We start from the raw sequence: 23,270 nt of genomic DNA, 5'->3' as shown, positions 1-23,270 counted from the left end.
TTGCCGTGACCATCTGCCCGTTCACCCAGAGACTGCCCCGGTCACTTGCCGTGACCATCTGCCCGTTCACCCAGAGACTGCCCCGGTCACTTGCCGTGATCATCTGCCCGTTCACCCAGAGACTGCCCCGGTCACTTGCCGTGACCATCTGCCCGTTCATCCAGAGACTGCCCCGGTCACTTGCCGTGACCTCCTGCCCGTTCTTCTGGAGACTGTCCCGGTCACCTGCTGTGACTGCCTGCCTGGTCGCCACCCGCTCCCTTACAAGGACCGCCCCCTTGTATAGTAGCTCAGAGGTTCCGCCTCCCAGACCCGTTACAATACTTATTAACAATAAAAAGCATAAATGATGTACATATTCCCTATATGACAAGAGCTGATGGAATATACCCAAGTCTAATATTACAGGTATTTAACATTCAGAACCTGTGATAAACTCAACGCGTTTCTCCTCTCTATGAGGTTCATCAGGAGTAATGCAACAGGTCATACTATAGAAGAAAGAAAAAGATAGATAACTTCGCTAGTCTGAGGCATTTGGATACGGCCCTAGGTGTAGCAGGGAGTCAGTACTCACAGGAATCAGGCTCAGAACCCGGCGAATCCCTGCAGTGCACAGTGCGTGTGCTGGGGGCTACAGAAGTCTGCAGTCATACAGAGTGACTGCAGACTTAGCGATTTGGACCGGACAACCCCTTTAAATAATTTTAGGTTTCAACTGAACTAAAAGAATTTCCACAAAGGGCATTTACAGCTGATCCACAGGAAAGGTGATATTAAAGGGGAGCAATCATCAAAATGGCCTTTTGTACAAGCTAGACTTGTGTGTAAGAAAAAAAACATTTTGCCAAGGTTTTTATTATATAATATTAAAAAAAATTCTGTTATCACATTGGGAAATGGGACTTTTTTGGACTGTCAATTCAGGACGAGTTATCAGCAGGCTCCTTATCAGTAGAGGCAGGGTTACAATGACAGGTAACGCCTCTATACACAGCTGATAACACAGAATCCGCCAATCACAATCGCTGATGTCACAGCTGACCTGCTCTCCCTCCCTTTCACAATCACCTTTGCACATGCTAAGTAGACACTTCAATTGAAAAGACAGGGTTGGGGTTTGACCATTGTGGCTATGTACATGTATTGTTTCCTGAAACAAAAGGAAATTAAAAGTCCAAAACCATTCTAGTGGCCGATGTGAAAACTGCAAGACTTCTATGTTTAATACGGATTGTGAGAAAGAAAAAAATTGCCCCCCAAAAACATTTAACACAAAACACTGATTCAAACAAAAGGTTATTTTCTGACAATAACTTCAATTTATATGTCTGATCACCGCCCTCCCTGTTCCTCCTCACTGGGGACATGCAATGAGGAGGAAAGGGGCTTGGGACCCTTAAAAGGATTCATAGGGACTAACATTGATGGCCTATCCGTGGGTACTGCTTATATCCGGCTGATGGGTGGGATGCTGGTGACGGACCCCTACCTTTCTCATAGTGATGGCCCGTCCTACAGGTTTACTGACCCTGAGGGTCCATACCTTGTAATCTATCTACTAGACATATTTGATGGAAACCCCTTTGATTTGGGGTCTGTTCTGATTTCCCACTACTAAGAATAAATCCTGATGATTGTTCAGTCTGTGCTCCACAGTGGGAGTGGGGGTCACCCGGGGCATGGCTCCCTGCAGCGGACGGCCTGGGAACAGGCACCTCTGACCCCTCCGCACTGAGTTCCGTTATCCACCTCCGGGAGGAGGAGGAGTCAGCGATCTCTGCGGGGACGGAGCAGCACACCGGGGTCAGCAGCAGCAGCAGCTCCCGGTACCGGCCATCCCTCAGCCCGGGCGGATACGTGTTCTGTGCAATGTCCGGAGCCGGCCTGTAACGCAGCAGTGCCAGCACCTGCCTCCTGCACAGCCGGCACCCGGGACACTGCCCGTCTGCTGCCGGCACCGCTGACCCTAACCATGGCCTTAGTGACTCTCCAGCGATCCCCGACACCCAGCGCCGCCTCCTCCGGCAGCACCAGCGAGGTGAGAGCGTCCTCCCGCAGCCGGGGCTCAGGAAAGAGCGGGGCAGCTGCAGCCTACATAGGCCCTGGCCCGGACCTGCCAGTGCCGGCTCTGTGCCAGCAGTGACACTTATCACCGGTGCTGGGTACCAGGCTGAGGAAGCCAGTGTATGTGCTCACTGCTGCATCTGCTAATGTAATGATGGGACTTGTATAACAGACTCTGTGTGGTATTGTTCTATAGACTCCTGGCATGGGCACAGCTGATGCCAAGTGTTAGATCCTGGCATGGGCACAGCTGATGCCAAGTGTTAGATCCTGGCATGGGCACAGCTGATGCCAAGTGTTAGATCCTGGCATGGGCACAGCTGATGCCAAGTGTTAGATCCTGGCATGGGCACAGCTGATGCCAAGTGTTAGATCCTGGCATGGGCACAGCTGATACCAAGTGTCAGATCCTGGCATGGGCACAGCTGATACCAAGTGTCAGATCCTGGCATGGGCACAGCTGATACCAAGTGTCAGATCCTGGCATGGGCACAGCTGATAGCGTGTCAGATCCTGGCATGGGCACAGCTGATAGCGTGTCAGATCCTGGCATGGGCACAGCTGATGCCAAGTGTCAGATCCTGGCCTGGGCACAGCTGATGCCAAGTGTCAGATCCTGGCCTGGGCACAGCTGATGCCAAGTGTCAGATCCTGGCCTGGGCACAGCTGATGCCAAGTGTCAGATCCTGGCCTGGGCACAGCTGATGCCAAGTGTCAGATCCTGGCCTGGGCACAGCTGATGCCAAGTGTCTGATCCTGGCATGGGCACAGCTGATGCCACTATTGTGAGTGGGATGACAGGTCTGCATACACTCCAGGACATGCCTCACCCCCTACATTATAGTCAGGGGAAGATATGAATATTGCAGGGGGGCCCTATCTGCCCCCACCCCCCATTAACCCAATTTAGGTGAACCGTGTCTGGTATATTGCCAATGTATAGACCAAATATGTCATGAACAGAGCCTAATATACTTATCTTTAGGGTTTGATCACTTGGAGTTTTCTTATGTGGATTTCAAAGTGAATCTGCTCCAAAATATACATTAAAAAAGAGCAAACTCTTAAGCCCCCCTCCCCTTACATATTAGATGGCTATTTGCCATCTGGCCAGCTCTTTATGGAAAGCCGCCATACAAGTCAACTTATCTCCAGGAGAAAATACAGTTGTCAGTCTGAAATCTGACATTGATATTTCTCCCCAAATACACGTTAGACTGATTGACCACAATCTACATCACCGCATAAAGGAAGGAAGTGTGATCTGCAAGTCACAAAAAAATCAACTGGTTTGCCTTTATTTGCGATCTTCTTGTCTCTGTACCTTCCAGGTTGCAGTGAGATCCCTTTCCCCTTCTATACAGCCAGGTAGCAACAGCATATTGAGATCTCTGGCTGCGTAGCCCCAGCCTAAACTTCTCTATCCACCACCTTCAGGCTCTGGATATCTACTACATCTTTGCTTGACAGTCATTTGCGGTCATCACATGGGAAAGCATTTCAGCTGGCAAAGTTATCACGTCAAGGTCATAACACAAAAGTGGTGGTGATCCACATAGACAATCAGTGGGAAAACTCAGGAGAATTTAAAGGGGTTATCTGAACTTCACAATTATCATCACTTATGTAAATAATAGGTGATAACCTCCTGATCTCTGGAACGCCAATAATTCCAAGAATGGGCTCTGAAGTGACCAATTCCAATGGCCATACTGCCACCCTTGTCTTGCCCATGGTACTGTTGGAGATGGCAGCCCTCCGTTATCCCTGGCAGCCCCATAGACAAGAATAGAGCAGGGTGCATGTGTACGGCCGTCGCTCTATTCAAGTGGGTGGCTTCATTGGTCATGTGTGTACTGTTTTTCAGCGTTAGATAATATAGTGCTCGCATGTGCCTCTTCTGGCTAATCTACCAAATAGACAGGTGAAAGAGGGTTGGATTACACAATTCAAATAATCAGGATTTGTTTTTAGCCGGTTTACATTGAAGCTGTAGGATCAAGACTATTTGGAAATTTGATTAATTTTTGCTTCAGACGTATTGAAGCATTACTAATCTTTGGCAAAAGTGAACATAGCTGAATATACACTATTGTGTTCAAGGATATATCACTGGTGGATAAGGAAAGGCGATCAATGTGTGATCAGTGTAAATCACTGTAATCCACAAAGATCTGGAGAAAGAAGAGACCACTGCCCCTTTTATTCTGTCATTTAATTGGGGTCCTGGGGGAACTAGTGTTTTAAAGGGGTATTCTGGTCTACAGCAGAGGTCCCCAACCGCCGGTCCGCGGACCAGGACCGGGCCGTTGGGGTTTTTCAGCCGGTCCGCGGGGAGAGGGGGCCCCTCCAGCCTCCAGCAGGGCCGCCATCAGGGCATGACTGCCCTGACTCCAGTATGGGGCCCGGCCGGTAGGAGCCCCCCTCTTGTGCGTCTCTCTCCTCATGGGGCCCCCGGCCGCATGCTAAGCGCCGGGTCCGGGACATCTTAGCGCTGCGCTGCTGCGGCAGCACCTTCATGATTCCCCTGACTTCCGGTCATGTGACGGCGCCGTCACATGGCCGGAAGTCAGGAGAACCTGGTGTCAGCGATTTGGACGAGCGCCAGGATTCTGCAGGGATCGCATGGGGGTAAGTATAACAAGTTTTATTTTTTTTTAAATACAATTAACTAGGAGTGGGGGGAATGGGAGATGCACATGGGGGGAGGGGAGAGATGAGAGATGCACATGGGGGGAGGGGAGAGATGAGAGATGCACATGGGGGAGGGGAGAGATGAGAGATCCACATGGGGGGGAGGGGAGAGATGAGAGATCCACATGGGGGGGAGGGGAGAGATGAGAGATGCACATGGGGGGAGGGGAGAGATGAGAGATGCACATGGGGGGAGGGGAGAGATGAGAGATGCACATGGGGGGAGGGGAGAGATGAGAGATGCACATGGGAGGGAGGGGAGAGATGAGAGATGCACGGGGTGGATGAGAGATGCACGGGGGGTGGATGAGAGATGCACGGGGTGGATGAGAGATGCACGGGGGGTGGATGAGAGATGCACGGGGGGTGGATGAGAGATGCACGGGGGGTGGATGAGAGATGCACGGGGGGGATGAGAGATGCACGGGGGGGATGAGAGATGCACGGAGGGGATGAGAGATGCACGGAGGGGATGAGAGATGCACGGGGGGTGGATGAGAGATGCACGGGGGGTGGATGAGAGATGCACGGAGGGGGATGAGAGATGCACGGAGGGGATGAGAGATGCACGGGGGGTGGATGAGAGATGCACGGGGGTCAGCTGCACATGGGGGGGTGAGAGATGCACATGGGGGGGTTATGTTTACATAACTTTGTTGCCTTATGAAGGGCGGGGGGGGCACCCAAAAATTTCTTGCACAGGGGCCCACTACAGTCTGTGTCCGCCCCTGGGATGAAGTAAATGCAGCTGAACAGCAGCTGTCAGGACAGCTGCCCTGTCCTGCTGCAGGGCGTGATGGGGCCTCAGTGATGCGGCTCCTGGCACAGCACATTATGTGGGGCTCCTGGCATAGCTCCTGGCGGGGACCTGGTCTACACTATATGATAAGTATGCACTAAACTCCAAATCCCTCCATTACCCCGCCCCCATATGACCAAAGCCCCGCCCACCCCACCCCCTCCTTGCTGGGCCATGGAAAAATGATCTTGCTTCAAGCCGGTCCCTGGTGCAAAAAAGGTTGGGGACCACTGGTCTACAGGAACTATCCCCTGTACTCCGGATAGGTAATAATTGTTAGATTTGTGTGTGTACCACCGATGGTCACAGCACAGGTTTGTGTCCTTGTCCTTTTCTGGGGCTGCAAGACAGTGACCAGAAGAGATGAATGGAGCAGCTGTCTATAGTGCTGTGCTTGGGCTTTCTTCTTCAGTGGCCTAATCTGTGACAGGGCACATGTCAGGTGACTCAATGGAAATGCTACATCAACATGGTTGTGTTCATGCCACTTCAAAAAGGATGAGATAAGCGTCTGCCAGACGCACAGCACTATTTATCAGTCTGACCAACCCATACATATTGTCCCATAGGCCAGGGGTGGGGAGCCTCAGGCCTGAGGGCCATTTGCTGCCCTCGATGACCATTTTTACGGCCCCTGGGCAGATTCCTGGGAGCCACAGTGCTTGGGTCAGCAGCTGTGGTTTGATGGCCATTGGCCTTTCAATTTCTTCTTGCTTTGTGAGCACACGCACACAGCATTCATTATTGAATGCTGAGGCGCGTGCAATGAATAATTACGTACTGACACCAGTTCCAGGGTCAGGACGTACTTTGTGGGCTTAGTTAGCGCGTGATTTGTACGACCCCCGAAGGGTGGTATACATATCCAAATGGCTCTTGGCAGAAAGAAGGTTCCTCACCCCTGCCATAGACCAATGTTTCCTGTCTTTTTCCAGTAGTAGTGGCGAACTGATGTCAGCCCGGTCAAAGATGGTTGGAAAGTACTCACATATCACAGCCAGCTTCTCTGGAACGGGAGTAGGTGCAGTGCCATGAATGGCCACCACTAGTTAGTTTTGTGTGTGAGAACATAATTGTTCTTATTGTATAGCTGAGACATATTGACCGATCACATATTACTGGATATAAAGTGTGATCTGAGCCATTATGCACGGATCATATTTCCTAATGCTGTCATTTTTCCTAAACAGAAATGGCATGTGGATTTCATATTATACAATCAGCTTGGCATTGACCCACAGTGGAAATGCCGTATTCATGGTGAACCAGTAATAGGGTGGATTTACTGTGCAAAATATCCAGATGGCAGGAAGCTTAGTTCAGGAGGAAATGTGGACTGAGGTTAAACACGAGCTTATGTCACATCCTATGAGATTGCCTTGTGACTGCTCAGGTGTTTTCTACCCTTGGCCAACACTTGGCACCGACAGAACTCCAATGTGTCTCCCGATCTCCAGGTGCTACATTGTATTCCAGTCCATTGATGTCGTGACAAAGTGACTCGGAGATTCCTGCTCCCGATCCCTTTAATGAAGTTTTGCTTTGAAGCGGCTTTTACGTAAAAATCAATGCCATGATAGTATTAGAAGCGCTCGCCCAACATGGGCGAGTATATTATAATAATATTATTATTATTATTATTATTATATTACATAGAGGGTTTACGGTTATTATGAAGCGCACGAACATGACACTTGAAATTGCATCACCAAGAAGAAAAAGTCGTGGCATTATGGAAATCACAGGATGGATAAATATGCTAATGATGTGAAAATGATGAAAAAATTGAAACAAAGAGCCTGATTCATGAAAGGTTTCATGCCAGAATTCTGGTGTAAAGCTATGTGCCCACAATGCAGAATTGATGTGGATTTTTCCTGAGCGTTTCTGCCTCTCCCTGCCAGAAAAACCGCATGCTTATTTTACATGCTGTTTTTCTGCCAGGGAGAAGGGTTTTTTAATCGTTTTTGCATGCATTTCCCCATGCGTTTTTTTCAAGCGCTTTTCCAAGCGATTTTAGCATCATTTGGAAAAGTGCTTGACAAGTTGGTCACACAATATAAATCCATGCATGGATTTATATTGTGTAACCAACTTATGCTGCTTTAAATGTAGAATGAATGGTAAAAAAAAAGAATCTGCGTCCTGCGGTGTTCTCAAAGGACCCGCGTTGACGTCATTTAGTCAGCTGACGGTTCACACGACCGCCGACGTCAGCGGTCGCGTGACCATCACATGTCTAAATGACTTCACCGCAGGTCCTTTCAGAACACAGCGGGACGCCGAGGAGAGAGCACGCCACCGGAGAGGAGACTGCAGCGGATTATCATTGGGAAACATGGCAGGCAACAAGCGTTTTTAATGCTTTTTCGCAACGAAAATGCAGCCACGGAAACTTATTAAATCCGCATCGTGGGCACACAGCCTAAAAGTTACAACATTTAGGCACAACTCGGAGCTGGGATGGGGCTTGGCGACCGCCACTCGTCAAATTCATTGAAAGCGGCAGTGTTCGCTACGCCACAAGTCTTACTCCAGTAGGGGCTGGAGTAGGATTCATGGCGAGGAGCAGACAGAGGTATAAGCCACTCGTCAGGAGCTCCTGATTCATAAAGAGGAGTATGCCTCTTCATTAATCAGGAGCGTCTGACTACAGCACGACCCTTCATCAAGACTAGGGTGAACAACGCCGATCTTGATGAACTGGGCCTAAAGCTTTTATAAAAATGTTGATTTATTCAGTATCGAATATGAGCACCATGTGCAAAAGTACACGCACTTACACGCCTTGGCATGTTATTAAAGGGAACTTGGTATCAAAAATTTGCCCATGAAACTAATCCGAGGCTCCAGCAGGTAATTAGGTGATAATTGCAATGATGTTTGTAGCTGAACTTTGTGTGAACTAATTTTGGTATGGTTAAAAAGTTAAAACTTGTCTCTCTGATTGGAAAACAGTTACCCCGAGTCATCGGGGCAGTATGGTATACGGGTCGAGTCATGGAGTGAAGAGGCATCCTTTCCCTTTAATTGCATGGTCCTGGCTGAGAACTCCTCTGTGCGCAGTGAGTTTGGTGAGGCTGAGGTCTATACTTCTGGGCCCACTGTATATAACGGAGGCACTCTGAGCCCGGATCATGCCAGTGTATGCGCTGGATATCAGAAATGTCGGCACTGACGTCACCTAACTGGAGAGATCGAAGGGAAAAGACGCTTTTTCTTTTACTTGGTGACTTGGCCAGTCTACTGTACGGGAATGGAAAGAAGGGTCCACAGCACCTAAATAGTGATGACTATGCTATGTCCGTGCAGCATTGTTTGCTACTGCAGCCTGTTCCAGTTTCTATTAATTATCACTTTTTCATTAATGTAATATTTAGGGGTCGCGTAGCATGGTGGATTTGCCCTGTGGATCTGCTGCAATTTTTAGTACAAAAAAAATCAACCACACATAGTGGAAAAATCAGCTTGGAAAGCTGTGGATTTTCTGTAGCGGAAAGGCTGCATATTTTCACAGAAATTCATAGGGTTTAATCTACAGCGAAATCCACATAGAACACATGGTTTTTGATTCATAAAGACTCTGCCCAGGATCCAATGGAAAATCAATGACTGTAGCAATCGAGCAAATCTGGGCTTAGCCTAAGGCCTCATTCACACGTCTGAGTTTCACTTATGTGTTCTGATTTTCTTTTTTTTCTTGCAAAAAGAACACATACATATTTTAAACAGAATTTTGAACAGATACCAGTTCAACATCTTGTTATAGTGTACCCAAATATTTAGCAGCTTGACATAATATGCATAAAGGGAGGACTAGAGTCTATATTGCTAATAACATTTCATTTTTATTCATAATAAATACAAAAAAGTAGGTAGGCAATTTACAAACAATTGCTTTCACAAAATAGAATGATGGGTACATATAGAGATCAGTAAAAAAAAATCCCAAGATTATGGGTTGAGGATTAGGTCAGGACACAATTGAGATATTAGTGTCAGAAAGAGAGAAATTTACAGTGCCTACAAGTAGTATTCAACCCCCTGCAGATTTAGCTGGTTTGATAAGATGCAAATAAGTTAGAGCCTTCAAACTGCAAACGAGAGTAGGTTTTATGAACAGAAGCATAAATCTTACAAACCAAAAAGTTATGTTGCTCAGTTGAATTTTATTAAATTTTAAACATAAAAGTGTGGGTCAATTATTATACAACCCCTATGTTTAATATTTTGTGGAATAACCCTTGTTTGCAATTACAGCTAATAATCGTCTTTTATAAGACCTGATCAGGCCGGCACAGGTCTGTGGAGTTATCTTGGCCCACTCCTCCATGCAGATCTTCTCCAAGTTATCTAGGTTCTTTGGGTGTCTTTATTCTTGAGCTCCTTCCACAAGTTTTCAATTGGGTTAAGGTCAGGAGACTGACTAGGCCACTCCAACACCTTGACTTTTTCCCTCTTGAACCAGGCCTTGGTTTTCTTGGCTGTGTGCTTTGGGTCGTTGTCTTGTTGGAAGATGAAATTACGACCCATCTTAAGATCCTTGATGGAGGAGCGGAGGTTCTTGGCCAAAATCTCCAGGTAGGCCGTGCTATCCATCTTCTCATGGATGCGGACCAGATGGCCAGGCCCCTTGGCTGAGAAACAGCCCCACAGCATGATGCTGCCACCACCATGCTTGACTGTAGGGATGGTATTCTTGGGGTCGTATGCAGTGCCATCCAGTCTCCAAACGTCACGTGTGTGGTTGGCACCAAAGATCTCGATCTTGGTCTCATCAGACCATAGAACCTTGAACCAGTCTGTCTCAGAGTCCTCCAAGTGATCATGAGCAAACTGTAGACGAGCCTTGACATGACGCTTTGAAAGTAAAGGTACCATACAGGCTCGTCTGGAACGGAGACCATTGCGGTGGAGTACGTTACTTATGGTATTGACTGAAACCAATGTCCCCACTGCCATGAGATCTTCCCGGAGCTCCTTCCTTGTTGTCCTTGGGTTAGCCTTGACTCTTCGGACAAGCCTGGCCTCGGCACGGGAGGACACTTTCAAAGGCTGTCCAGGCCGTGGAAGGCTAACAGTAGTTCCATAAGCCTTCCACTTACGGATGATGCTCCCAACAGTGAAGACAGGTAGGCCCAACTCCTTGGAAAGGGTTTTGTACCCCTTGCCAGCCTTGTGACCCTCCACGATCTTGTCTCTGATAGCCTTGGAATGCTCCTTTGTCTTTCCCATGTTGACCATGTCTGAGTGCTGTTCACAAGTTTGGGGAGGGTCTTAAATAGTCAGAAAAGGCTGGCAAAAGAGATCTTTAATCCACACATGTGAAGCTCATTATTCTTGGGGCCTGAACTACTTCTTAATACTTTAGGGGGACCAAACAGAATTCTTGTGGTTTGAGGGGTTGAATAATAAATGACACTCTGAATTAACTTTTAACGTTTTAAAAAAAAAAAAAAAATTTGCTGCAGTGCATTTCCCACTTCCAGGCTGATCTACAGTACAAATGTCACAATGCCAAGTTAATTCCGCATGTGTCAACCAGCTAAATCTGCAGGGGTTTGAATACTACTTGTAGGCACTGTATGTCCAATAGTATGGCTATATAAGTCAAAGAATAGCTATTTATTTAAAAAGTGCATATAAAGCAAAGACCAATGCATGAATGCTGCCCCCTGAGGAAGCGACAAAATGTGAAACGCGCGTTGGGGATATCAGCCGAGGTACAGGCAGGGAAATACACAATAAGTAATTACCCTTTATAAATATACTTATGTCAAAAGTACTTTTCTTGGGTATGGGTATTTTTATAAGATTATAGGTACCATTTATTCATGGTTACTGCCTTATGATACCAATGCTACTTTATGTGTTGTCCAATATATTGGCTACATTCATGCATTGGTCTTTGCCTTATATGCACTTTTTACATGAATTGGTATATTCTGACTTATACAGTTAGAAAGCAATTGTATGTAAATTGCCTACCTCTTTTTTTGTATTTATTATGAATAAAAATTAAATTAAAATTTATTAGCAATATAGACACTAGTCCTCCCGTTATGTACATACATATTTTAGTCTATGGGCTTTTTCACCTGTATTTTTTTTTTTTTGTGTACTTGTGGTCGGCCCAAAAGGAGACTAGGCATGGCCTAATTTGTTCTGATTTGTGGACCAAACTCACCCACACGAGTAAATAGGTCTTTAAAAAATGACCAGCAAACAGATGCCACCTGAGTTGCATTTGTGCACTGTCCGTTTTTCACTAATGCTAGAAGAAGCCTGGGAACCCTCCATATTTTTTTTTGTACTTGAGCCACCCTTATGACACATTGTAGTAAAGAGAAATAAACAAACCAAAAATAGCTGAAAATACTGTACATCCATTTTATGTCTACGAGAAAAAATACTGATGTGTGAATTCGGGCTAAGACAATGCTTAGGCTGGATTTTGCGCAAATATTTCTCCTTAAACATAAAAAATATAAGCCTAAAAAAAGAATCTAGAAAAAGTATCTACATAAATATAATGAAATAAACTTGCTTGATCCTAAAATACAGACTATTTGATAATTGTTATTTTTTTTTGTGTAGGAGTTTGGCAATGATGAAGAGCGCAAGACAAACCTAAGGTGAGTGATACTTGTGTAGTCCTGAAGATAATAGATGAAGGGATATGATGGGAAATATAAAATTTTCATCTAATGCAGAGGTGGTATAAATTATACGTCACCCCAGCCGCCAGCTAAAAGGGGTTATCTGGGAATCGGCTTATTTTTCCCTATGTGGCAAAGAACTTACAGGCAGGTAGTTTCTAACTACCTATCTGTTCTGCTCGGCACCGATCTCTGCCAGCTCAGAGCTCTTCTGCAGCTTCCGGTGATGTCACGTCGACAGCAGCACCTTCTCTTCCTTCCTGATCTGTCAACAAGGCATCACCGCTAATGTTATGCTGATTGACCGCTGGCTCCCTGCTACCTATCTCCAAGGAGCCGGTTGTCAATCAAGTTGATGTCATCAGTGATGCTCTGTCGAAAGAGTAGACAGGAAGAGCTGATGTGAGGTGACATGAAGCAACAGAATTGCCGGCAGGAGCGCTCCGTGACCGCTCTGAGCCAGAGATCAGTGACAGACAGGCAGGTAGCTAGCAAATACCTTTCCTTGGCCCCGTAGGGAAACCTAAGCAAAGTCCCAGATAATCCCATAACTTTTACTGGTGACCAGGTAAGAAAAACTGTCATGGGCATCAGTAGAAAACCCAGGCTAGATACCAATCCTGTATCTCATAGCACTTTGGTTTCTTGATTCCTGGGATCTGACTTGCAATGAATATGTTGGACATCCATCAGTCATGTGGCCGCTGCACTGCAGTTGCTGCTATTGCCACAAGGTGGTGACACTAGGTTACATCACAGTTACAAACTTGTCACTAACTCATTGTATTGTGGCTGTCACCACTAAATGGCTATTGCAATGAACGGGAACACTATTTAGCCTTGTGTCTTTTAATCAGAAAAAAGCATTATGTCCCTATTATATTTGTGTTTCATGGAAAGTAATTTTGAAGTATCTGCATTTTGGTTAGCTTAGTGCCTCTTTGAAAAGATGTCATTTCTAAGCTGTATAGGCCTTCATACTTAGATCTACAGATTATTTTTTATGATTTATATGGAGACTAGATGGGTTCTTGAAATTTCTATCCACTTTTGTTATACTGGATATTGCCGCACATTTGTGATGTGGAATTGGCGCCAAAAATCCTTTTAGAAAGAATGCAGTATTCCAAAAGCTGAGATTTTAACCCCATAAGTCATTAAAGGGGTGAAACACTACCCAAGCCTGCAGTCTATCACGGTGGCCGTACATGTGCAGTTATTACAAGCCATTTACAATAGAGCTTGTAAGCGCTTTTCCCAATCCCAGCTAGCTTCAGACCCCTCTGCTCCCCTGATGCTGCAGGGCACAGTCCTCTGCTTGCTGCATTGGAGCGTGCACGGTCAAGGCCAGCGGCCCAAGCCGTCAATCAAGCAGGACGTCGGAGGTAGAGGAGCCGAGCACTCCGGTAGAAGAAATTGAGATGAACTCTTTCAATAGTAATGACTAAAAAATTGCATAAATAAAAATTCAAAAGTGTATGTACATTTTCAATTGAAAAAAAAAAAAGTTGTATAAAATGTAAAAAAAAAAAAAAAAAAAACCCCAAGAATTCTTTGCTTTGGAAATGTCTTACAACCATTTGTTCACAACAGAAGATAGAACACAGATCAGAAGGTGAGAGTTACACATGTCTCTATTTTAGGTGGAAAAATTAACATATTTAGAAACTGATGGCCGCAACACGTCTCAAAAAAGTTGGGATAGGGGCAAGTCTTTTTTCAAATCAGATTCTTTTTTATGATACAAAACTTTTTGTCATTTTACAACACAAATAAACAAATACAGAAAATAGAAACATTAAACTATTAAGAGATTATGCATGTTGCTATATTTCCATAGTAATTTTCACCCCAGAAAAATCCCCTTTCAGACCTTTAGGTAGCCTAATCCTTATTAAGCCTTTAGTATCAACCGTTAAAGCTGAGGCAGCAAGATATATTAAAATAAAGCTATACTGTGTTCCCTTGGATTCAGACTTAAAGAATCAGTATATGAGAGGTAAGAATTGGTTCATCATTCTGTCCCGTAATAGGGCAGGGGGACTGGGGCATGTCTACCATTGTAACAAAAAATCCCAAAAACATATTGCTTGTGGACACTTACACACGTCCAAAACGGGTGTCTGCGTCTGCAAACAAACCACTCCAGAGAACATGGAAAAAGCAGAGCAAAAACGCGGAGTTTTATAGGTTATGTATAACGATAAATACAGTGGTGGCCAAAAGTATTGGCACCCCTGCAATTCTGTCAGATAATACTCAGTTTCTTCCTGAAAATGATTGCAATCACAAATTCTTTGGTATTATTATCTTCATTTAATTTGTCTTCAATGAAAAAACACAAAAAGAATTGCCCTTAAGCCAAATTGGATATAATTCCACACCAAACCTAAAAAAGGGGGTGGACAAAAGTATTGGCACTGTTTGAAAAATCATGTGATGCTTCTCTAATTCGTGTAATTAACAGCACCTGTAACTTACCTGTGGCACCTAACAGGTGTTGGCAATAACTAAATCACACTTGCAGCCAGTTAACATGGATTAAAGTTGACTCAACCTCTGTCCTGTGTCCTTGTGTGTACCACATTGAGCATGGAGAAAAGAAAGAAGACCAAAGAACTGTCTGAGGACTTGAGAAACCAAATTGTGAGGAAGCATGAGCAATCTCAAGGCTACAAGTCCATCTCCAAAGGCCTGAATGTTCCTGTGTCTTCCGTGCACAGTGTCATCAAGAAGTTTAAAGCCCATGGCACTGTGGCTAACCTCCCTAGATGTGGACGGAAAAGAAAAATTGACGAGAGATTTCAACGCAAGATTGTGCGGATGGTGGATAAAGAACCTCGACTAACATCCAAGCAAGTTCAAGCTGCCCTGCAGTCCGAGAGTACAACAGTGTCAACCCGTACTATCCGTCGGCGTTTGAATGAAAAGGGACTGTATGGTAGGATACCCAGGAAGACCCCACTTCTTACCCCGAGACATAAAAAGGCCAGGCTGGAGTTTACCAAAACTTACATGAGAAAGCCTAAAACGTTTTGGAAGAATGTTCTCTGGTCAGATGAGACAAAAGTAGAGCTTTTTGGGAAAAAGCATCAACATAGAGTGTACAGGAAAAAAAAAAGAGGCATTATGAAGTCTGAAGACTACCAACAAATTTTGCAGCATAATGTAGGGCCCAGTGTGAGAAAGCTGGGTCTCCCTCAGAGGTCATGGGTCTTCCAGCAGGACAATGCCCCAAAACACACTTCCAAAAGCACTATAAAATGGTTTGAGAGAAAGCACTGGAGACTTCTAAGGTGGCCAGCAATGAGTCCAGACCTGAATCCCATAGAACACCTGTGGAGAGATCTCAACGTGGCAGTTTGGAGAAGGCACCCTTCAAATATCAGGGACCTGGAGCAGTTTGCCAAAGAAGAATGGTCTACAATTCCAGCAGAGCATTGTAAGAAACTCGTTGATGGTTAACGGAAGCGGTTGTTCGCAGTTATTTTGGCTAAAGGTTGTGCGACCAAGTATTAGGCTGAGGGTGCCAATACTTTTGTCTGGCCCATTTTTGGAGTTTTGTGTAAAATGATCAATGATTTGATTTTTGCTTCATTCTCTTTTGTGTTTTTTCCTTGCAAGCAAATTAAATGAAGATAATAATACCAAAGAATTTGTGATTGCAATCATTTTCAGGAAGAAACTGCGTATTATCTGACAGAATTGCAGGGGTGCTAATACTTTTGGCCACCACTGTATAACTTACAAATTAGTCAAATACATATGATTATACAAAAGACTTGTGTAGGAGGGATATAGGGGGTAGCAGCAGGGGCGTAAAACACACAGGGGACCGTACCAAATCACATAGTTTGGGGACTGGGGGGGAACACCGAACTCAGGCATCATAAAAGGCTAAAAAGCCTAACAAGACCAAGTGGTATATAGGCAATATGAGACAATGTCCTTAAAGTTAAATAGACATAATTACAGTACAAAAACAAGACCTGATGCTGGTGTGCCTATCAAAGCATAGAAGACCAAGATAAATAGAAACTACATGGCTTACCCTGAGTGAGCACAACGCCCAAGATGACAGATAAATATGTACCGTCTACCATTGTGTAGCATCTTCTCTTCTTTTTACAATTGTCTGTAGACCCCTGGAAAGTGAAGGGACCAACTGCTGGAGTTTTGGGAGAGGAATGTAGTCCCATTCTTGTCTGATACAAGGTCCTAACTGTTTAACAGTTTTGGGTCTTTGTCAGATTTTTAATTTCATCATTCATCAAATGTTTTTTGTTGGTCAATGGTCTGGACTGCTGGCGGCCAGTTCATCCCCGAACTCTTCTTCTGTAAAACCAGGCTATAGTGATAGATGCAGTATGGGGTTTAGCATTGTCATGCTGAAATATGCAAGGCCTTCCCGATATAGACATTGTCTAGATCGGAGCATATGTTGTTCTAAACCTCTATATTATGCCCATTCCATAGACACTAATGCAACCTCATACCATCAGAGATGCAGCTTTTGAGCTGTGCGCTTATAACAAGCTGGATGGTCCTTTGAGTCCTCAAAACAATAACGAATATCTATTAATCTGACCATAGCACAGTTTTCCATTTTGCCTCAGTCCATTATAAATGAGCTTTGACGGAGAGAAGACTGCTGCATTTCTAGATTGTGTTGGTATATGGCTTCTTCTTTGCATGATGAAGCTTTAATTTGCATTTGTGGATTAAACAGTAAACTGTCCACAGACAATGATTTACATATGTATTACTTACTCCATGTAGTGGATTTACACAAATCATGCCTGTTTTTAATGCAGTACCACCTGAGGACCCGAAGATCATGAGCATCTTATATTAACTGTCGGCCTTGTCCCTTGCGCACATGGATTTCTCCAGAATCTCTTGATGATATTATGTACTGTGGATGGTCGGATATTCAAAGTCTTTGCATTTTTCTGTTAAGGAACATTTTTCTGAAATTGTTCCACAATTTTTAGACGCAGTTGTTCACAGATTGGTGAAGCTCTGACCATCTTCGCTTCTGAGAGACTCTGCCTCTCTAACATGCTCTTTTCATATACAATCATGTGACTTAGGTGAAAATTGACCTTCCAGCTGTTTTTCATTAGCACTACTTACTTTCCAGCCTTTTGTTAACCTTGTCGCAACATTTTTGACATGTTGCTGCCATCAGTTTCTAAACGAGCTAATTTTTCAAATTAAATAACAAAATGTCTGTTGCTCATCTTCTGATCTGTGTTCTATGCTCTGTTGTGAATAACATATGGCTATAAGAGATTTCCAAATCATTGCATTACATTCTTCCCAACTTTTTTTGGAATTGGGGTTGTACACGAAGTGTGTGTGTGTTGTATTCCTTACACTGAATGGTTAATATGCCCCTAGTAGTGTAACTGCATGAATCATATCCTGGCCATGGTGGGCAGGCGTTCATCCTGCTAAAACTTGGCAGTACATTAGTAAATGACACAAAACCTCTGTTCATTCTGTACCGAATGACTGCCTTCAGCGATACGTACCCATTAAGAGCCACTAATTTACTCTATGTACTGTTCTCTGGAGTAGCTTACAGCAGATGTGGCCAATGACAGATCATAAACCCTGGCTTTAAAAAAGTAATAAAGGCACCTTAATGTGATGGGTAATGATGTAAAGGCCCCATCGTCTCCCCATCTGAAAGCCAGATATAGATAAGAAGCATGTTCACAATTGGCTAATAGGATGAAATGTATGTCTGGAAGGTAGAAGTCCAAGGTTTATGTCTACAAAGCTCATATATGACATTGGGCTTATCATAGCCTGCTGCCAGGAAGAAAAAACCTTTGGTCGGCAGAACCCGCCCATTGGTAAAAATTGCCTTTGTGCCTTGTGTCCGCCTACAGAGTCAGTTCACTTGGAGTTTTAGATGTTTGAGGTTCTTAAAAATAATATACAGGTGCTTCTCACAAAATTAGAATATCATCTAAAAGTTAATTTATTTCAGTTCTACAATCCAAAAAGCGAAACTCATATATTATATAGAGACATTACAAACAGAGTGATCTATTTCAAGTGTTTATTTCTGTTAATGTTGATGATTATGGCTTACAGCCAACGAAAACACAAAAGTCATTATCTCAGTAAATTAGAATAATTAACAAAAAACACCTGCAAAGGCTTTCCGAAGCGTTTAAAATGGTCCCTTAGTCTGTTTCAGTAGGTTCCACAATCATGGGGAAGACTGCTGACTTGACAGATGTCCAGAAGGCAGTCATTGACACACTTCACAAGGAGGGTAAGCCACAAATGGTCATTGCTAAAGAAGCTGGCTGTTCACAGAATGCTGTTTCTAAGCATATTAATGGAAAGTTGAGTGGAAGGAAAAAGTGTGGTAGAAAAAGATGCACAAGCAACCGGGATAACCGCAGTATTGAAAGGATTGTTAAGAAAAGGCCATTCGAAAATTTGGGGGAGATTCACAAGGAGTGGACTGCTGCTGGAGTCATCGCTTCAAGAGCCATCACACACAGACGTATCCAGGACATGGGCTACAAGTGTCGCATTCCTTGTGTCAAGCCACTCAAGACCAATAGACAACGCCAGAAGCGTCTTACCTGGACCAAGGAGAAAAAGACCTGGACTGTCACTCAGTGGTCCAAGGTATCGTTTTCAGATGAAAGTACATTTTGCATTTCATTTGGAAATTAAGGTCCCAGAGTCTGGAGGAAGAGTGGAGAGGCCTACAATCCAAGCTGCTTGAGGTCTAGCATGAAGTTTCCACAATAAACAAGTTTGGGGAGCCATGTCATCTGCTGGTGTAGGTCCACTGTGTTTTATCAAGACCAATGTCAGCGCAGCCGTCTACCTGCAAATTTTAGAGCACTTCTTGCTTCCCTCTGCCAACAAGCTTTTTGGAGATGGAAATTTCATTCTCCAGCAGGACTTGGCACCTGTCCACACTGCCAAAAGTACCAATACCTGGTTTAAAAGCAACAGTATCACTGTGCTTTTGTAAGGGGGAAGACCGGGGTGTAAGTACTTTCAGAACAAGGGATTGGGAACTGCCGGGGCCGTGCCTCTGGTTGCAGGGAGAAGACAGACTGCGAGCACAGGAGTCACTTGACTGGGGAGCTGGGTTCGTGTCCAGAGCGATAGCTCAGGAGTCAGGTGACCGGGGAGCTGGGGGGCGTGTCCAGAGCGAGAGCTCAGGAGTCAAGTGATCGGGGAGCTGGGGGTGTGTCTAGGAAGAGGGAGAAAAAGGAGGTTTGCGCGGGAAAGCAGGCAGTTGACAGTTGCAGTCAAGCCCGACTAGAGGGAGAAGAGACGCAGAGTCCGTGGAGCCGGCAAGTGAGGTGCAGTGTTATGGACTAGGGGCTCAGCGGGTCAAACGGAGACCGCCCGCTGCCTCCAGAAGACAGAGCATTGTTTAGGCGGGGAAGCCAGAAGAAAACAACACTGGCATCAGCCGGCAACTGCCTTGTGGGGAACAAGAGTCAGCTAAGTGTAAAACTGACGATTACAACCGTTTCGACTCTGCTACATCTAGCCAAACTGTGGATTGTCGCTCTAGCCTGTTACCTGCTACTTTCCTTGTTGTCCCCATATTTCCCCTGTTACTCCCTGCATGGAGATTGACCTTGTTACAATAAATCCCCCCTGTTTATTAACCCTGTGCTGGTTGCTCTGTGTTTCTGTGTCACTGCATCTAAAGTACCTGCAAACTCGCCTGACCTTAACCCCATAGAGAATCTATGAGGAAGATGAGAGACACCAGACCCAACAATGCAGACGAGCTGAAGGCTGCTATCAAAGCAATCTAATCATCAACATTAACAGAAATAAACACTTGAAATAGATCACTCTGTGTGTAATGTCTCTATATAATATATGAGTTTCACTTTTTGTATTAAAGAACTAAAATAAATTAACTTTTTGATGATATTCTAATTTTGTGAGAAGCACCTGTACATTTATAATCCCAGCCAGAGATGGCTTTTCGGGAGCCCGCTGTGCAGACGCCGCCTTCTATGTATGCTATGTATTTACTTTGTTTTTCTTTAGTTGGCCAATACCTAGGTGTGCAGTTAATAGAGGCATCACTTTCTACCACTAAAGTCCTTTTCATTAGGGCATCATGGGTCACAATGAATAATGTATATTTGTTAAAGGGTTTTTTTAAGGTATAAAAAAATGTACTTGTAGGATGTAAATGCCATAAAAAAGCAGAGTAAATTTTATATGCCTTATAAATCTCATATGGCATGTACAGATGTGACCCTCCAGAATGTTGACCTCTATGGTGATGTCACAAGGTGGCACAAGACTGTGGTGACCAGTGACTTATGTACTGTAGACTGGCGGGTAGTACTGGAGCAACACAGGATTCTTGTATTACTGCTCACCAGTTCTGTCTAACAGAAGACGGTCCTGAGCAGGAGCCCCTCTGCATCACAACCATACATCCATACAACATGGGTTGTCCTCCTGACAGAGCCCCTCAGTCATAGCTGCTTTGGTATGGAGTAGATTAAAGGATTTCTCATTTACATTTTGGAACCAAAATTTTGAGAAATAGATATTTTACCCAGAAAAATTACCTTCTACCTCTAAACCACACCTTCATAATATTTTTAACAAATGCTGAATATTAAGGAGAATTTACCACCATAAGCTTAGAACTAACGCAGGGGTGCACAACCGACAGCCTTGGAGTCACATGAGGCCTGCGACACCATTCTTGGTGGCCCTTACCCATATTGACAGAAAAATGCTTGACTTGACAGGTTAGATCTAAGCTTATGGTTAAATATATGTGAGCAACCACATACAGAAGCGTAGTGGGCCGCAGCTGAGGGCCAGGGACTGGCAAGTACTAATGGTGAACGGTGAAGACATCTCTGGATGCCTCCTACAGGCGAATAGCGTCTCTTAACCCATTTGACTCTCCAGAAAGTAGTATGTGAATTATACAGGTGGCCTTCCGTGTCTGTGGTCCGCTCCATTGTAGTTTATAGTAGTCTAAATCATTGGATAGTAAGCAGGAAAAATATATATCTTTGTACCGTGTTAGCCAGTAACTGATAAGATGGTAACAAAGCTCAAAAGCTTGCTATTTGTTATCATCTTTTCAGTTAGCCATTAAAAGGTATCAACCACTAAGGACTCTCAAATCTAAATGTTTTTCTAGGTAGTAAGCAAAATCCGTGATCTATTGTAGAGAGTCGTGTGCATTGCAGACCTCTTTCTCTATAAGTCCTATTGACAGTTTTTTACGAACATTTAGAAGCGGATTTTAATGCAATTCCCCATTAAAAAATGCTTCAGAAACTCTTTGAATAAACTTCCTATTAGTTTTACTGCAAAATGTTCAAAATAATGTGAAAAAACCATCACTGTGTGCTGTGTGTCCCATTAAAATCAGTCAAACTAATTTAAAGAGTATTTGACGCGGTTTTTGATGTGGCGTTAGGAGCAGAAACTATTTCTAAAAACTTGTAAAAAAAAATTCAGTGTGAATATTATTATTATACAATTAGAGTGCTGATTTTTGGAGGTAATAGTATTGTAAATAGAATTTGTACCCATCAGACATTTATGGTATATATTTTTGATGTGTCCCAAATGTCACAGAAGGTAATAACCTTTTAATTTGTAGTGCGGCCCTCTGATTGGTTCAGTATCATAATGTGGTCCTTGATCCAACAGGTTAAAGGGATTGACCGGTCCAAATTGATAAATTTGCTGTCACTCTGTGTGTCTGCAGACTTATGAATCCCCCCAGCGTACACACATTCTGAGCCGGGACTGGAGGATATGTATGAGTTATACATACTCCTGGGCAATGGGCGCGACCTCTTTCCATACACTTGTATTGAGCGAGGTCGCGTCCAGTGAGTGTGGCCAACGAGAGGACGTGGCCTCACTCTGTACAAGTGTATGGGACGAGGCCGTCCCCATTGCCAAGGAGTATGTATAACTCATACATATCCTCCGGTCCCGGGTCAGAATCCGGTGAATCCCCACAGTGCAGAGTGCATGCCCTGGGGGGATTCATAAGTCTGCAGACATAGAGTGGCTACAGACTTTTCGATTTGGATTGGACAGCCCCTTTAAAGATGAACATCAAGAAACTGGACATTTTAGCTGTCTCTCCAGAGCTAGTGCAGTGTTTCCCTTGGTTTCACGGTGGGCACAGTAAATGGCACATAATTCAGTTTGTGCTGACTCCAACCCATGAAGCTATCAATGATTTTTTTTTTTTTTTTTTCAGACAAACCAGTGTTATCTGTAAACTCTTTATTATTTTTCCCCAAATAGAGCACATTAAGGCAAAACTTATGCACATGACGTCAGAAGACGCGGTTGCCGCAGGGGTGTACAGCTCAGCATAATGGATTTATATTTTACAATGACAATGAGGCAAGAGCCAGGCTTTACAATGGATGCGGCAAGCCAAGAAAAGGTTAACGCTGCTAGTAATTTTGTGCTTCTTTTAGCCACACAGCAGGATCTTGATTTTTTTTTTTTCTGCAGCCGCTTTTTCTTTGTATTTCTTCCTCAAAAGGTCACTTGCTGAGGCTGAGTCAGAGCCAGGCGGACCACATTTCTTCCTAGGAGAGGGGGCTCTGTGAGGCTTAATCTACTGACTCATATCATCAAACGTGACACACTGGGAACGCCACCATCAGGGAAGGCCAGATATTATTTTATTAACTCTTTCAGATCTTATTCTGCATATGCTTTAGGGCTTGTAGCCTTATAAATGGAATCTGTCATGGCAGGCAGACGCCAACCATGTGGTAACCTAGGCCGGCGGTATAATTCTGGGATCCCTGCAAAGTCACAAAACCTTAGATCTGTGGGATATTACCCCACTCCTGTTAGAAGTGATGTCCTTTTACCATCATATCTTATACCTACAGTACAGACCAAAAGTTTGGACACACCTTCTCATTTAAAGATTTTTCTGTATTTTCTTGACTATGAAAATTGTACATTCACACTGAAGGCATCAGAACTATGAATTAACACATGTGGAATTATATACTTAACAA

At 44.3% G+C, this 23,270-nt stretch overlaps 1 protein-coding gene across 1 annotated transcript in view; it reads left to right on the top strand.

Annotated features, from left to right (window-relative positions):
• Positions 1 to 1,664: 1,664 nt before the first annotated feature.
• The window catches only part of SSH1 (slingshot protein phosphatase 1), a 58,390-nt gene continuing 36,784 nt past the window's right edge, over positions 1,665 to 23,270 (top strand). The window contains 2 exon segments of the mRNA XM_073672413.1: positions 1,665 to 2,041; positions 12,158 to 12,195. Coding sequence (XP_073528514.1) covers positions 1,976 to 2,041; positions 12,158 to 12,195 — 104 coding nt within the window. The 5' untranslated portion in view covers positions 1,665 to 1,975.

This window comes from Phyllobates terribilis, unplaced genomic scaffold, assembly GCF_046119375.1.
Source record: "Phyllobates terribilis strain yellow unplaced genomic scaffold, ASM4611937v1 Scaffold_1__5_contigs__length_1240528914, whole genome shotgun sequence".
Lineage (NCBI taxonomy): Eukaryota > Metazoa > Chordata > Amphibia > Anura > Dendrobatidae > Phyllobates > Phyllobates terribilis.
Note: the sequence above shows the minus strand (reverse complement) of the source record. Positions and strands in the feature narration are given on the sequence as shown.